This window comes from Protopterus annectens, chromosome 8.part0, assembly GCF_019279795.1.
Source record: "Protopterus annectens isolate FY-2018-M chromosome 8.part0, PAN1.0, whole genome shotgun sequence".
Taxonomy (NCBI): domain Eukaryota; kingdom Metazoa; phylum Chordata; order Ceratodontiformes; family Protopteridae; genus Protopterus; species Protopterus annectens.
In genome coordinates, this window is record NC_056741.1 from 1,566,477,742 (window position 1) to 1,566,493,270 (window position 15,529).

Below are 15,529 nucleotides of genomic sequence, written 5' to 3' on the forward strand. Positions count from 1 at the left end.
AACTATGGATATTAGAAAATCAGATCAACTTTTCGTATCCTTTTCGGAGGCCAGAAAAGGTAATCCAGTGGCTAAAACAACCCTATCTAAATGGTTATCAGATTGTATATCCTTTGTTTATGCGAATGCAAACATGCCATTAACACACAGACCTAAGGCTCATTCTACCAGAGCCGTTTCTACATCTTCTGCCTTTCAAGCTAAATTGCCCCTTGACAAACTTGGGGTTTGGAGGGTGGCCTAATGGTTAAGGTGTTTGCCTTACAAACACAAGGTGCAGGGTTTGAGTCTCACAAGGGCTAATTAGCTATGCCTAAAATGGCTTGCAAGGCAGTTAGCCTAGTACTAGTCTATGAACCTATGAACAATATTTGTACTGCAGCCATTTGGTCTAACCCTCATACCTTTATCACGCATTACAAAGTAGATAAGGCTTCCAGGGACAGGTCTTCCTTTGGTTCCACGGTACTGAAAAACGTACTTCCATGAGCCACCCAAGATTGAGGGTGCTAGGGACACTACCCATCAGTGAGAATAAATGGCGAGATTTAACAACTTCACATAAAGAAGTTATGTACTCACCATAACGTTCCATGTGAGTTGTTTATCTCGCCTTTATTCTCATGTCCCTCCCTCCTTCCCCCTCCTGGCTGACAGTTGCCTTAGAGGCTAGTACCATCCTGGTTATTCAATACTTCTTCTTCCCCTTTGGGTAGTGCTTCCTTGTAGAAAAAGAAAAAAAGGTATATATACTCGTAGCAAACAAGATCTGAGGTAATTCCAGCAGTGCATTGTGGGATAAGAGGCTTGGTCTTGAGCTACTGGCAAACCTTGAGCTTTTGCTATATTTTGCACATTTCTTCAGGCAGGCAAGAAGCCATTTAGATGAGTGATACTAGTCTTTATAGTAAAAAAAAAGACTATTCTACAGTTAGGAATGCATTTGCTGTTCTATGCACTTGTGTTCTAGTTTTAACATGATTAGAAGTGTACTCTGTTGTAGAACAATGCACATTTGCAGCAGCATTCAGAATGTGGAACCACTCCATCCAACATTTGAGGCTGGCATGTCATGAAAATTGATGTAGACCCTGTCAGAAGGTACACCAAGGTGCTTTTTCAGCAGCTCAGAAAGCAGCTTAGAATAAGTCTTGTTTCGTGAACCACCAATCTGTCCAATGCTGCACAAAATGCAGAGTGCACAGGGTTCTGATGTACCTCCAAACCAAATGCGTTGGTCAGGATTAATGTGAATGGCTATGTACTGTGTAGGCTTGCCCATAGCCTTGGCCAGCTCGTTCGTTAACTCTTCATACAGGGAGTCTGTCACTGCACTTCCTGGGACATTGGTGTTCACTACAAACATAGGCATCTTTGATCCACAGGCAAGAATAACCCTACAGTAACTTAACGTAAACCTTGAACAAACACCCACCTCCAAAAAAGTAAGCTGTGTTGGAGCCGAGGATCGGCTCCGAACCCATCAGTGAGAATAAAGGCGAGATAAACAACTCGCATGGAACGTTATGGTGAGTACATAACTTCTTTTTCTCTGCTGCCAGAAACTTGCTGCCAAATACTGTATAGATTCTGTTGTTGATGCTGCACCTTTTTCAGTGCAAGTTTTTTGTTGAAAATGGCAGAACATCTGCTTAAGTTTCAAATAACTATCAGTTTGTGTAGGAGATATTCAGATGAGTCCATGTTCCACATATATCTGTGAACTGCAACATTTTGGGGAAATGCACAGGAGACATAATATGCAACTAAATTACACAAAATGCCAATAATACACTGTGAGCAAGGGTTACCTACACAGATGCACATATCATGCTTTAGGATTGCAATAGTGGGAATTATCTTGCTTCAGAATTCAGATTTCCAGCATGAATCACAAGCTGATGCCTTGTTTTACAGAAAATTTGTTTTAGTTGATACAAATGCTGATATCCCTCAGAGAGCATGTGCCTGGCTCAAAGATGGCATGAATGTTCATCATTCACACTGCCTCAGTGGCATAAGCGTTCTGTGCCTGCACAATCCCACACTAGCAGCTTTCCAGAGCTCAGAATTCCCTCCTCTGACTCCCTGACATAGGGAATTGGCTAAGTCCCTCCCACCAGTAGAGGTCTAACTACTGCCATAGAAAGTCAGTTATTCAGTCTTTTAGTACCAGCTGTAGGAATCACCCAGTTGAATCTCCTCAGCAGCTTGCATTTGTGGATTACAGCTACTAGACTCTCAGATGATATCCCTTGGAGGACTTCCTTTCCTCCTTATTTCTGTTCATAAATAAATATATATATATATATATATATATATATATATATATATATATATATATATAAAACAAACGTCAATAAATTTTATATATATATATATATATATATGTGTGTGTGTGTGTGTGTGTGTGTGTACACAGACACACTCAGGGTGCACGTGCGCACAAGAGAGAGTGTGTGTGTGTGTGTGTGTGTGTGTGTGTGTGTGTGTGTGTGTGTGTGTGTGTGTGTGTGTGTGTAATATACTTGCTATTTTCTACCCAGGAATTCTGTCATACTGCCGTGTTTGTATTAGTAATACTGCATTTAAGTAGTTATGGAGCTTTTCTAAAGTGTTTTGTAACTTGTACTGGAAAACTGAAGTTTTGTGGTGTCAGTTGAACAGTAGGGACTGTCTTGTGCATGCAGAGTCATCATTTAATGTTGTTTCTGTTATTTATCTGCCTCATTTTGAAGTTTTAACTGGAAAATATTGCATGTTTTCACTTTTTTCTTCCTTTATATGTGATTTACTATTGATTTAACAATCTTATAGCTGTTTTTTTGCTAAGTCACAACTTTACAGTGAATTACTTATTTGCATTTTCTGTGGAGAATTTTTCATTTCTGACAAAATAATCTTATTCGTCCTGTTTTAAAAGGTTTCTATTTGGTTTAAGGACATATGTTTAATTTTTTTGGCACTATTTGGGCAACTGGAGTTTACTTGGTACTGTGACTGTCTGTGCTGTTGTTTACTATACTGTGCAGATTACAGAACAAGGCTTAGCACATTTTAAATAATGTCTGCTATATGTTATTATTTTAGCCCTATTTGCTGCATTATTGCTGCCCTTAGTCAGCCCTTCATAGTGTCAGTGTATTATTCCATCGAGTGTTTTTTTTCCCCCTGACATGATGGATCCTGATATGGCTCCCCCCATCAAATCCAGTTGCACCTAAAAAGAAAAAAACTCAAGAAAACATGCGTCAGCCTACAGCTTGCAAATCAGTTGTATCCTTAAACCAGCCCGCAGACCACTTACTTTTTCAGTGTCACCCTCTGATGTAAGCCCTCAATTCTGTATGGTACAGGTGTCAGATACATCCTCCTAGGCTGTTCCAGTACCTGATTTGGGTACTGGAGAACCAAACCCTTTAGGTGCAGGAGAGGTTCGGGGTAAGATACGCATTACCAGACAAAATACTATTTCCCCAGATATTTTGTCCTCTTGAATAACTCATAGTAAAAAGAAACAAAAAGTTCACCACACGACAGGCAATCAGGTTATAACCATTTATAGGACTGATGTGGTTTTCTTAGCAATGAGTGTTTTGCAGTCAGATAATCTCAAAGGCTATGCTCCTATTCTAAATGACTCTAGCACTACCTTCTCTAGAGATAAGTCTAGGGCTGCAGATTTTGATGGAACTTTGATGCAGATAGTAGTGAACACTCTGAGTCCACCCAGTCTGATTCTTTGGAAGGTGAACAGGTTCAAAAACCCAAATACGTGTTCACCTTTCCACAGATGCTAGTTAGGTTTAGAGATATATTTGAATGGAAGCAATCTTGGCTGAGTTATGATTTTATCGAGAATGAGATTCCAAATGTTTTTGCTGTTCCTCCTCTGTTACTGGATTTAGAAGATGTCTATAAAACTGCATATAAAACCCCTTAGGCTAGTGAATTATTTCCTAAAAAATATCTATGAAGAAACACAAAGTGTACTCTGATCTTGCAGCTCTCTTTGCTCCTTTGTCAGCTGACCCAGCTGCATTTTCCCCAGCTGTCAGCTCTAAAAAAAGAGATCCTTGGCTTTGTCTAACCCTACACTGCTGGATAAAATTGGCAAGTCGTTAAAATCCCAAGGAAAAAAGTTTGATCAGTCAAGTATTAATTAATTAGTAGTAGCAGAAGAATTACAAAGGAATTACCCAGCACATCTGTTGGATGAACAGGGAGCTATCGTTTTGAGGGATAGAAACCTCATTTTGCCACTTTATTGCAGAACCCTGTCTTTCAGTTCAAATCAGTTAAGAATGATTTTGGTACCAGTACGACCTTTATTTTGTCCTTTGACCAGAATTCTTCTGCCATTAGAACCATTATTAAAAAAACTGGTGTGGTGTTTTTGGAGTGATTGAGTTGACCAACAAGTTGGGTACAACACCTAAAATTGTTTACAAAAGGGGAAAGAACATGAAAAATTTGTTTGAGAAAAATGGCAATGTAAGGGTGGGTCACTGGAAATTAGGGAAGATGAAAAAATGTGGTGCCTGCAAACAATGCAGGTTTATTTACGTGACTACTAACATTACAATAGGAAATTTCAGCAGAGTTTTTCCCATACAAGGGATTTTTGATTGTGACACAAAAGGGGTGGTATAAGTGGCAACTTGTTTGTCATGTTATGCCATTTGTATAGGAAAGTCAGAAAAACAGCTCAAGAAAATAATTTACTAACACACGCTATTAAGAAGAAGGAAAACACTAACGTATTATATAGGCATGTAAATAGCTACCAGAATTTCAGTAAGTTTTTTTTTATGCATTTTAGGAAAGATAGTTATGAACAGCAGAGGAGGAAATTGGTTGTCTTATCTTGAATAAAGAGGAAATGTATTGGCAGATTTTGAATATAGAGAAATGTATTGGCAGATTTTACCTAATGCTACACAATTTCCAGGGATTAATGACAACATTTTTATAAGCATCATACTGTCTTTGAAAGCGGATAAAATATGAATTTGCATGATTACTATGATGTTGAAATGTCAGTTATTTGGTGGTTTTTGATATATTATATATGATTGATTCAATGCATTTTTTATGTAATTTTTTTACAATTTCACAAGTTTTTTTTTTAATTGATTTTGTCCTCTGATTGGATGAGCCTTTTTATTTAAGGTTGTACTTTTAAAGGCAATTTTATCTGATAAAGTTCCATGTATTAATTAAAGGAACAAAAGCACTCATTTCTTCATATTGGGTGTCAAATGTGTCATTCTTTTCAGCAGTGGCCTTTTTTGTCTCAGTTATTTTGTTTATAACTGTTAATTCGAGTTTTAATTTAGTTTATGTTGAACTTACAAATATCCTGTCTCACACCCTCACAAAGAATTGTTTTCCTGGGGTGTATGATAGACACATAAAAAAGAATGGCCTTTCTCTGAGAAAACAAAGTCATGACTTTTTGGAACATATTTAGGGATTTTTCTCTTCAAGAATCTGTATCTGCAAGAGATACCACTGGCCAGTCTCCACATGAGAAAGATTCAATGGTACTTAAATAAAAAATGTTGGATCCAGCAACTACATCCCTTAGAGTTCCAGGTTCCAGTGCTGGAATTTGTGAAACAAGAGTTGCAGTGGTGGAGGGATAAGATGTCTCTTATTTCAGGCCTACCCTTCTCCCACCAGACCCCATTGCAGTCAGTCTAGACAGCCTCATGAGATTTTTCATCGGTACTGGTATCCAGGGGAGTTCAGGTGCAAGGCTACTGGAGTAGTGTGGATGCTGCCAAGCACATAAATGTCAAAGAAACATTAAGTAGGATGGCGCAGTGGTGCAGCATTAGTGTTGTCATCTCACAGCAAGAAGTTCTCCAATTCGATTCTGGGCTGGGGTGCTTTCTGTATGGAGTCTGCATGTCCTCCCTGTGTTCATGTAGGTTTCCTCCTGGTGCTCCGGTTTCCTCCCACATTATAAAGACATGCATCCGGAGCGTTGACATGCATCTAGAGCGTTTCTCCCTGTGCCTCCACTGAAAATTGGCTTTGTTCCAAATTGGACTTTCCTGGTTTAACAAATGTTAAATAAATAAAAACAATGGTTCAGGCCTTAAACATTTTTCACCACATATGGTCTCCAGGTCCCTTTTAGTAGTCATAGACAACACCACAGTCATGTGGCACCTGAATAAAACATAGTGGTACAGGGTCATATCTTCTTTGACGGTTTTCAGTGATGGCCTAGGAGCTAGCCTTACAGTATTCTCTCATGTTTCAGGCCTCATACATCCTGTCAGAGCAAAACACAGTGGCAGACAGTCTAAGCATATCCTGAATGGACCCTCACGAGTGAAAACTCAGACCAGAAGTCTTCCAGGATTTGATCCAGATTTGGGGAACACCACAAATACATCTGTTAGCCTCCTTTCAAAACAGACAGTGGGAAAAATTCTGTTTAAGGTATCATTTCAGCCATGCTTAGAGGACAGACAAATTCTCATTCCATTGAACAGGAATGTTCCTTTATGCATTTCCACCCTTTCCTCTAGTTGCTTGGGAAAATTCAAGAATTACCAAAGATCTTTGTGGTCATTCTCTTTTGGCACAGGCAAAGTTGCTTCTCCCTTTTAATGGAATTGGCTAAGGGCAATTACCACAAGCTTCATCACACTCTGGATCTGCTCACACAGCATCAGGGGTGACTGATGCACCCCAGCTTAGAGCAACTAAAACTGACAGACAAGATGATTTGTTCTTTCTACTTTTTAGGCACTTGTTCCATGAGGATGTGTAGCAGATATTGAAGGGGACAAGAACAGCTAAAACTTAAAAATCTGATGTTTACAAGTGGAAGAGGTTTTCTGGGTGATGCCTAACTGATAACAGATGGCCCAGTATGGTGTTTACCAGTCATGTTTTAAAATGTTTGTGTGACCTACTCAATGATGGCTTACCTCACGTATCTATCAAGGTGCATCTTGCAGCCATCTCAGCTCATGTGCCTATGGTTCTCTTTTTTCATCTCTTTTTGTTGTCAGTTTATGAAAGAAACAGAATACAAAGGATTGGTACAGATAAAATCACTTTAGCTAGTAGATCTAGAAAATTTTCTCTCTGATACCCTCCATGTGGGAGGAATAAAGATGCCTTGTTGAAGGTTCAAGTAGTTTATTCAGTTAAGTAGTCAGATGGATGAGTGTCCTTGTTCTAATACATTGCATTCAACAGATCAGTTATTTAAAGGCAGTTACAGACAATGGTGAGAGGGTTTTTGGGGAAAAATCTGGGAGATGGAAAAACAAGGAACCAGTCCTAAAGGTTAGAGGTTAGTCCCTTATTTGAATATTCCTGAAAGACACGCGAGGGTTTATAAGGTCAACAGATTGTGTAATCCTATTCTTGGTTAAAAGGTTTTCATTTTTATTTTTAATGAACAAAACATGACAACACACCATGAGCTACCACTGTGGAACTATTTTTTTTAAAAAAAAATCTTTCTCCAGAGCTTCATCCAGTCCATCTAATAGAGTGTTTACACTTTGATTGTTAAACATGCTTGTTTTTATGAGGCTATCACCAGATATTATTAGCCTGTTTTATAACCTATGTAATATGAGAGGCTGTGTCTGCCTTGTGGCGCACATATTCCTTGGAGCTAATTTTGAAATCTTTATTATAGAACTTTTTCCAGTCTGACATGCCCTTATCAATGTTTGTATCACATATATGTGAGAGACTCTGCCTACTTTTACGGGGCTAATATCTCCTGAAATACATTATGAAAGACTAAACTTCTCTTACACAGAAAAAAGGATTAAAGTCCCTGCTTATAAGTGGCTCATGTATATGGTTAATATGACCAGTCCCCATTCTTCTTACTGATGAAGACAGACCTTTTCATATGTAGGGGAGGTAGTCACTTTAGACCTACACTAGGTGACTCCCATTTTTTGAACAATACATGCATCCAGGGAAATAGCATACTGTGGAAGCAAGCCACAGTGTTCATTTTTACAGAACATATGGATGTGCACAAGGAGGAAGAAAAATGTAAATAAAGTTTGAGACCTCAGGACCTTTTGTTTAGGCTTTCTGTGCCCATGGAATAAAAATCCACCACATAGTGAACAGCAAAGTATAAAAAAACCTTTAATAAAAATAAGAATCTCAGACCTTCTCTGAGCACAGGCAAACCGTGACTGTGGTGTAAAGAATACAGCAGTATGGAGTGGTGCCCTGGGATAACAGTTTTCATCGTACTGCAAATTATAGACATTTTGTTATAAATGCCTTGGCCATGTGGCCTAAGAGGTAAGACATCTGAGCTCAGATCAGGAGATTGTAGGTTCAAGTCGTACCATGGTCATTTTATTTATTTATTTTATTTATTTACATTTGTTGACAGGGAGTGTCCGACTGGATGTAGGTCCATTTTCAGTGGAGGCCCGGGGAGAAAAGCTCCACAGTTAAAATAAACAGACAGTAGTTACATTGGATTACATAGCGATTAAAAATTTAACATAGCAATTAATTACAAACATATTTACAGATGAAGAACATAGTACATCAGTAGACAACTAGAATCTTTATCTGTGAAGTACATAACAGACATTAACAAATGTTGCAATAAGAAGTCCCTGCTGTATAGTAAGTACTAAGCTTATGAGCATCTGAGCTTGCTATAATCAAGGTAGTTAGTGGGGTGGAAATAAAGGTAGTGGTTGGATGGGGTGGGTGATATTAGAGTAGGAGTTGCAAGGGCATAGCCAGCATGTTTTTAGGTGTGCTTTTAGTAAAGTTTTGAAGTGGGTGCATGATGGTACGGAGGTAATTGTGGGTGGGAGGGAGTTCCATAATTTGGCTATGGCGCAAGAGAATAGTGCTTCACCAGCAGAGTTATTGGCTTTAGTGATCTGCAAGTGATTTTTGTTGCTGGATCTTAGTGGTCTGATGGTGCGATAGGGTTGGAGTAGATTCTGGAGGGATGGGGCATTTAGTGGATGGTTTACTAGTTTGTGGGCAAGTGATAGTTGATACCATTGAAGGAGGTGAGGAAGTTCAAGTCAGCCCAGTGCAGCAAGTGAGAGACAGTGGTGACTACGGTAGGATGCCCCTGTGGCAAATTTGGCGATTTTGTTGTAGCACGTCTCTAGCCTGTTTAGATCGCATTGCCTTAGGTTGGTATATATTGGAGAGGCATAAAGTAGGGTGGAGATAAGGTGGGAATTTGCTATTGAAATCTTTGTTGCTTTGGTGAGAAGTTGCTTATTTCTGTATAACGCTCCTAGTTATTTGTGGACTTTTTTTTAAGGTCATGGATATGTGAATGTCAAATTTTAGTTTATTGTCTATTTCCACTCCTAGCAATTTGGTGTGTTCAGTTGGGTATATAGTGGTGTTGTCTTTTGCTGTGATGTTAAAGTGAGAGTTGTTTTGAGTTTGTTTGGTGTCATACAAAAACAACATAAGAATTACCTACAAACTGTTTATGAAAGGAGTGGTTCACTTGAGACTCCCCCACAAAAGCAAATTTTTCCTCCTTGGGATTTCAACTTTGTTCTTAAAAAAGCACCCTTATCAGCTTTTGAATCTGCCTTTCACACTGATTTCACGTTCATCACTTGGAAAACTGATTTGTGTATTGCTCTGACATCTGTAAGCCGAGTGACTGAGCTGCATGCTGTCATGATGGGCCAGCTTTATCTAATTGTCCACAAGGATGGGGTTGTTTTATGCACTAATACATCTTTCCCACCCAGAGTTGTTTCTAAATTTACCCTGAATCAAGACATCAGTCTCTCAGTTTTCTTTCCAGAACTTGACAGCAACAAGGTAGAGAAGTTTATGTATACCTTGGATGTGCACAGGTAGCTCAGGTACTATCTTGACAGAGCTAAGCCCTTCAGGAAAGCTGACCAGCTGTTTATTTCCTGTTTAGGGGCTAGGAGGAGTAATATTCTATGCAGCAGAGCATTTATGAGCATTTCACTTTCTATAACAACAGCTGATCTGAAGTTGGAAACTTCATTTGATCATCAACCTGTGGGTATCGGATCCGACCTGGATCCGAGCCGGCAGCTTTCCAAGCTAGAGATCTGAGCTCCAAGCTCTTCCCCCTTACACATAATGCCCTACCATCTCCTTCCAATCCCCAGATCTCGTTTGCCGCAGCTTTGTCAAGCACGGATTTCTCGAGCTCCTAGCTTTAGGCGATCTGTGAGTAGGAAAGTTTCTGAAAATCTCTTAGTTTTTTTGTGTGTGTGAACAGTTAACTCCTTAGTTTAAACCCCTTTACCATTCCTCTTAGTTTAAAGCCTAGTACTCCCCCCTTTTTTCCCCTTAGGTGTTTGTTTGAGGTGTGTGTGTGTTTTCTTTTGGGATAATGGCCGAGGCCTCTAAGGCCATTTTTTCTAAGTGCACTGAGTGTGGTCATAAGCTTTCCCCAGCGGATGGCAACACTCAGTGCATCCTCTGCCTGGGGGTATCGCACTTGTCTTCGGGCTGCCAAATTTGTGCAGTGTTTAACCCCTGGGCCCTGAGGGATAGGAGGAATAAGCTGATTCTCACGGGTCTTCTACCCTCGGAAGTCGGCTTCCTCCTCCTCTCCCTCAGTGGCTACAGCCGCGGCTCCGACTGTTCAGCCTGTTGTTCCCTCTCCTCTGGCTGGGACTCAACCTTCCATTTCTTCTCAGGGAGAGAGGGACTCTAGGAGGGAGAAGAAAGAGAGGAGAGAGAGAGAAAGGGAGAAGGAGAGAGAGAGGGAGAAAGAAAGGCATAGGAGCCACAAGCGGCGGGCTGACTCTGTCCCCTTGGCCCCACCTGCCAAGCAGCTCTCCTCACCTCAGAAGATTTCCAGGCCTTCCTCCCCTAGGCTCCATTCTCCACGCTTCTCACCGGAGCTGTAGGAGGAGGCCTGACCATCTTCGAGGTCATCGGGGCAGCCCTCCCGGCCAGCTTCGGTGACCTCTTCTAGGTCGACCTGCAGTCTCTCAGATGCTGATATGGACCAAATGATGCATCGTTTTCTCCAAACCCAGATGCAAATGGAGGAGTTCAGCCCCACTTTTTGCCCCAATAGCTCCTTCTCTGATCCATTATTGGGTTTCGGAGCCGTCTGATCCGAGGAGTCCCAGAGCCGTGGTGTCGGCGCCGACTGTTATAGTTACCTCAACGCCGGCCATGCCCTCGAGTTTCTCGGATCCCCTTTCGGATTCGAGCTCTCGGAGCCATGAGCCGTGCATCGAAACCGGGGCTTATGCACTGCTACCAGGCTAGATCTAACTGTAGACAAGATACCGGGAGTCCTAGCAACTAATGGAACTGGATCAACCATGCTGAGAGCTTGAGATCGGCCAGGTTCGGGGGTTTACATGAATGCTTCCGAAAGTTAGACTTGATATCTTGATATTTCTTGTAGATATTGGTTCAATGGGATCTACTATGAATTACCAAAGTGAATAATGCTGATTACTGGAAATGTTGAAAAAATAATAACCAAAACACAGAAGGGTAAAACATTTAACTTTTAACAGATTTTTGCACTGCATCCTCCATGTGAGAAGGCAAGCCATCCATACCTCCAAACTTATAGACATAAATAACTCTCTCTATTATATATATATATATATATATATATATATATATATATATATATATATATATATATATATATATATATAAAGAGAGAGTGAGAGATAGATACCAACTCCAGGGTTGCATCAGCTTAAACCAGGAGGAAAACCTCTCCCAAATGAAATGAATCAGTGAATCACTGCTGGCACACAGCTGAATCACAATAGCAATCATTTCCAATGGAAAACAATCAAACAAAAAGTCCTGTGCCAATGCCAAAGTCCTGCCAAACACCAACAGCTAAATCCAAAAAGTAGAAAAAAGTTAGGCAGAACACTGCTATGAAGTGTAATTCTTTTATTAAAACACGAATATCCAAGGTTAGCGCTTTCGGGATAAAAACCCTTCATCAGACACAGTTGAAACTCAACTACCAATATTTAAAATATCCACCAGCCAATGAGCTGCTAGTAAATTACCCGCCTTTTTTGTAGTGCGGGTTTTAAAGGAACAATGTCATTAAGACCAGGGCTCCTATGAGCCATTAATTGTAAAATCCAGCGTGACTCTAGAGATTCTGTAATTAATTTTACATCTCCACCTCTGTTATTCATTGTCACATTGATTATGGCCTTAAAAAGAAAGGTATGGGTGGGATTTAATTCTATGTGCCTATATAGTGCATTATGCCTGTCCTTGTTCCTAATGTTGGACAGGTGCTGTAAGACCCTTACCTTGAGCATATTATTTGTCTTTCCTACATAAAACCCCATGCATTGTGTGCACACTGCTAAATACACCAAATTTGCTGTCCTACATGTAGCTCTAGCTTTAAAATTAAAAATGTGCCCACTATTTGGATGGGTGAAGGTTGTAACTCTGTTAATATGTGGACAAGCTTTGCAGATCCCACATGGTATAGTACCTATGTTTGTTTTGAATGGTCTTTCTATAGTTAATTCTCTCTCCTTACATAAAATATCCTTAAGGTTCCTATTACGCCTATAACCAAAGGTAGGGCGTGTACCTACAATCTCCCTCAACTTGGTATCACTTCTTAAGATATTCCAATTTTTATATACAATTTCCCTAATATCACCTATGTTACCACTATATGTGAAATAGATCTTTGGGTATTGTACGTTGTTATAAGGTATCTTAGGGGCATTCATTTCACTTTGTGTACATCTTAGCCAAGCTTTGTATCTGTCCTGCCTTCTTGGTTTACTATTATTTACTGTCTCATTAACCAAATGTTCATTGTAACCCCTATCCAAAAAACAGCGCTTCAAGCCATCTACCTCCCTTTCAAATTGGGTATCATCAAGACATATCCTTGATGCCCTGCATACCTGTCCCTGAACTATGTTCGCAAACATGTATCTAGGATGCATGCTATCAAATCTTAGCATGCTATTCTTCCAGCATTCCTTCCTGTAGATGCTGGAAACTAAGCCCTCTTTTGTCCTGGTAATGCAAACATCTAAAAAATCCATTTGAATATCTGAATACTTAAGGGTAAATCTAAGGAAAGTAGTCGTGGAATGTAAATATTCCACAAAATTTTCCAGAGAGGAGATATCACCCTTCCAAAAAACAAACACATCATCTACAAAACGCACATACGCCCTTATATGTTGCATCAAGTGTTGGTTGTGAAGAATGGTGTCCCTCTCCCAAAAAGAAAGGACCAGGTTGGCGTATGTGTTAGCACAGGGGGTGCCCATGGCCACCCCCTGTGCTTGTCTGTAGACCTGTTTGGCTCCAATGAAAACATTGTTCTCTAAAACTAGGGTTAACATGTTTTTGATTAGAGAAATTTTATATATCTTCTTCACCCAGATCATGTAGTACCTTCCCCACAGCACGTATGCCATACTCATTGCTAATCACAGTAAATAAATGTTGAACATCCAAAGTAACAAGTAACAGGTTATCTTTGGGCAAGCACTGATTAAATTCACTTACTACTTGTAAAAATTTAGCTATATCCTTTAAAATGTTTGGCATCCTATTGACAAAAGGGTTTAGGATGTGTTCAAGCCAGATGGATATGTTTTCTGTCACCCATCCCCTAACAGAAACAATCGGGCGTAGGGGAGGGTCTGACAGTGATTTATGAATCTTTGGTAAAGCTTTGAACACTGGGGTTACTGCTTTCTCTATCAACAAAAAATTTAATAAGTCTTCATTAATATTCATTTCATAACATAATTGTTTTAAGCTGGTGTGCACATTATCTATTACCCTCCTTACAGTTACAGGGTTAATTGGTTTATACGTGGTCCTATCTGACAATAAATGCTCGATCTTAGTGTTATAAAATGATGTGTCTAGCACCACTATGGCACCACCTTTGTCAGCATTTTTTATAACTAAACTCTGATTGTTACTCAAATCCCTTAATGCTTTTTGTTGTAAACGGGATAAATTATAAAATCTGCTTGTTTCTTTGTTCTTAAAGTATTCCTGCAAATCGTTTTCGCAGCTGCTAATAAAAAGGCTCATGGCTGGGGAAAAGGGTGGAGTATAACAGCTAGGCCGTTTCAAGACATCTCTGTTATAATTTGTATTACCAAATACACATTTAAGGGCTAGACCCCTGCAATACATCATTAAATCTAAAATTATGTCTTGAAAGTTACTATTCTGTCCTGGGACAAAAGTCAAACCTTTTTCAAGCACATATAACTCCTCTTTAGTTAAAATGTGAGATGAAAGATTAAATACGATACCAGGAGTATCAAAAACAGTCAATCCATAGTTCTCCTCTTCTTGGTGGTGTCCCTTCCCTCGCTCAATGATCTCTTCCACGCACCTCGTTTCTTGACGGGTGCTGGAAGAACACCCAAAAAATGCTGTGGCTCCCTCGTGGCTTTGGGACGTGCTCCCTGCTCCAAAACCACTGTGTCACAAGAAGCAGCATCAGAAGAAGGAATAACCTCTTCTGATAAAGATGGAAACGCTGAATTATCCATATCTGGGGGAGCTGGGCACTCCCTTCGCTCTATCTGTCGTTCTCCTATCTCATTCACAATAACATTGCTCTCGGTATTGGCTCCTGCTGTCGCTGTACATCCCAAGTTGTTCAAATCATGCTGTGGAGTTCGTACAGTGGTTGCTGTTACTTCCGTTGATTCCTCTGTGTGTTGCCGCGAAGTACGCTCTTCCTGTTGACGTCGGCTTGTTCTCTTGGTGTCACCTAATTCATTTCCAGATGGAAATGAATCCTTGTACCTGGGCCATACGAAGATGTTGCCCTTTGAGAAATCCTCAAAGTCCCTTCGCAATTTATTCAATTTCTGCAAGCGCAGCTTATCATTACTGTCAGCTAGCGTTTGATATAGCTGTGTTAAACGCTTGAGATGGAAGGGCTCACAATATTCCTCTTCCAGCTTATGGCGCAGACTTTCAACCTCTTTCTCTAGTTTATTAATTTCTGGTGCAAAAAACGTATTGAGAATGTCCATATATTTAAAACTGGTAAGTAAATTAAGTGACTGCCATTGTGCTAGAAGTTCCGGATAGCGATCTCCTTGTGCAGGCATGCACAATATTCTCATACCTCGGGGTATTATGCCATATTGCTTACAGGCTTCAAAATGAAAAGTCTGCCACTTTAATCTTTGTAGCCTGCCCGTTTTAAAACTCAAGTCTCTGGTGCAGTCATCAAAGTTCTTATCTGTGGCTGCTGGTTTACAGCTGCCCTCAGTAACTGTGCTGTTCACTTTAAAGCCCAAATTCAATAGGGGATTACCTTGTGTAAGGAAGTCCATATTATGCAGCAAAGTATTGTTCTCCTCTAATCTCTTTGTTGAACGACCACCATCCGATGGTATGGAGGCAGCTTTATTCAATATAGCATGCATAGCACAAATCGGACCAAAAACAAATAACAAGCAAACAAAAAGTCCTGTGCCAATGCCAAAGTCCTGCCAAACACCAACAGCTAAATCCAAAA

General features: G+C 40.1%; 2 protein-coding genes across 2 annotated transcripts in view; one reads left to right on the forward strand and one right to left on the reverse strand.

Annotated features, from left to right (window-relative positions):
• LOC122808513 (multiple epidermal growth factor-like domains protein 10) overlaps positions 1 to 15,529 on the forward strand; it is a 253,687-nt gene that overhangs the window by 26,486 nt on the left and 211,672 nt on the right. The window lies entirely within an intron of this gene.
• On the reverse strand, positions 846 to 1,384 carry LOC122809547 (macrophage migration inhibitory factor-like). Its single transcript, XM_044081128.1, has one exon. The coding sequence runs from the start codon at positions 1,370 to 1,372 to the stop codon at positions 1,028 to 1,030; it is 345 nt and encodes a 114-aa protein (XP_043937063.1). The 5' UTR covers positions 1,373 to 1,384; the 3' UTR covers positions 846 to 1,027.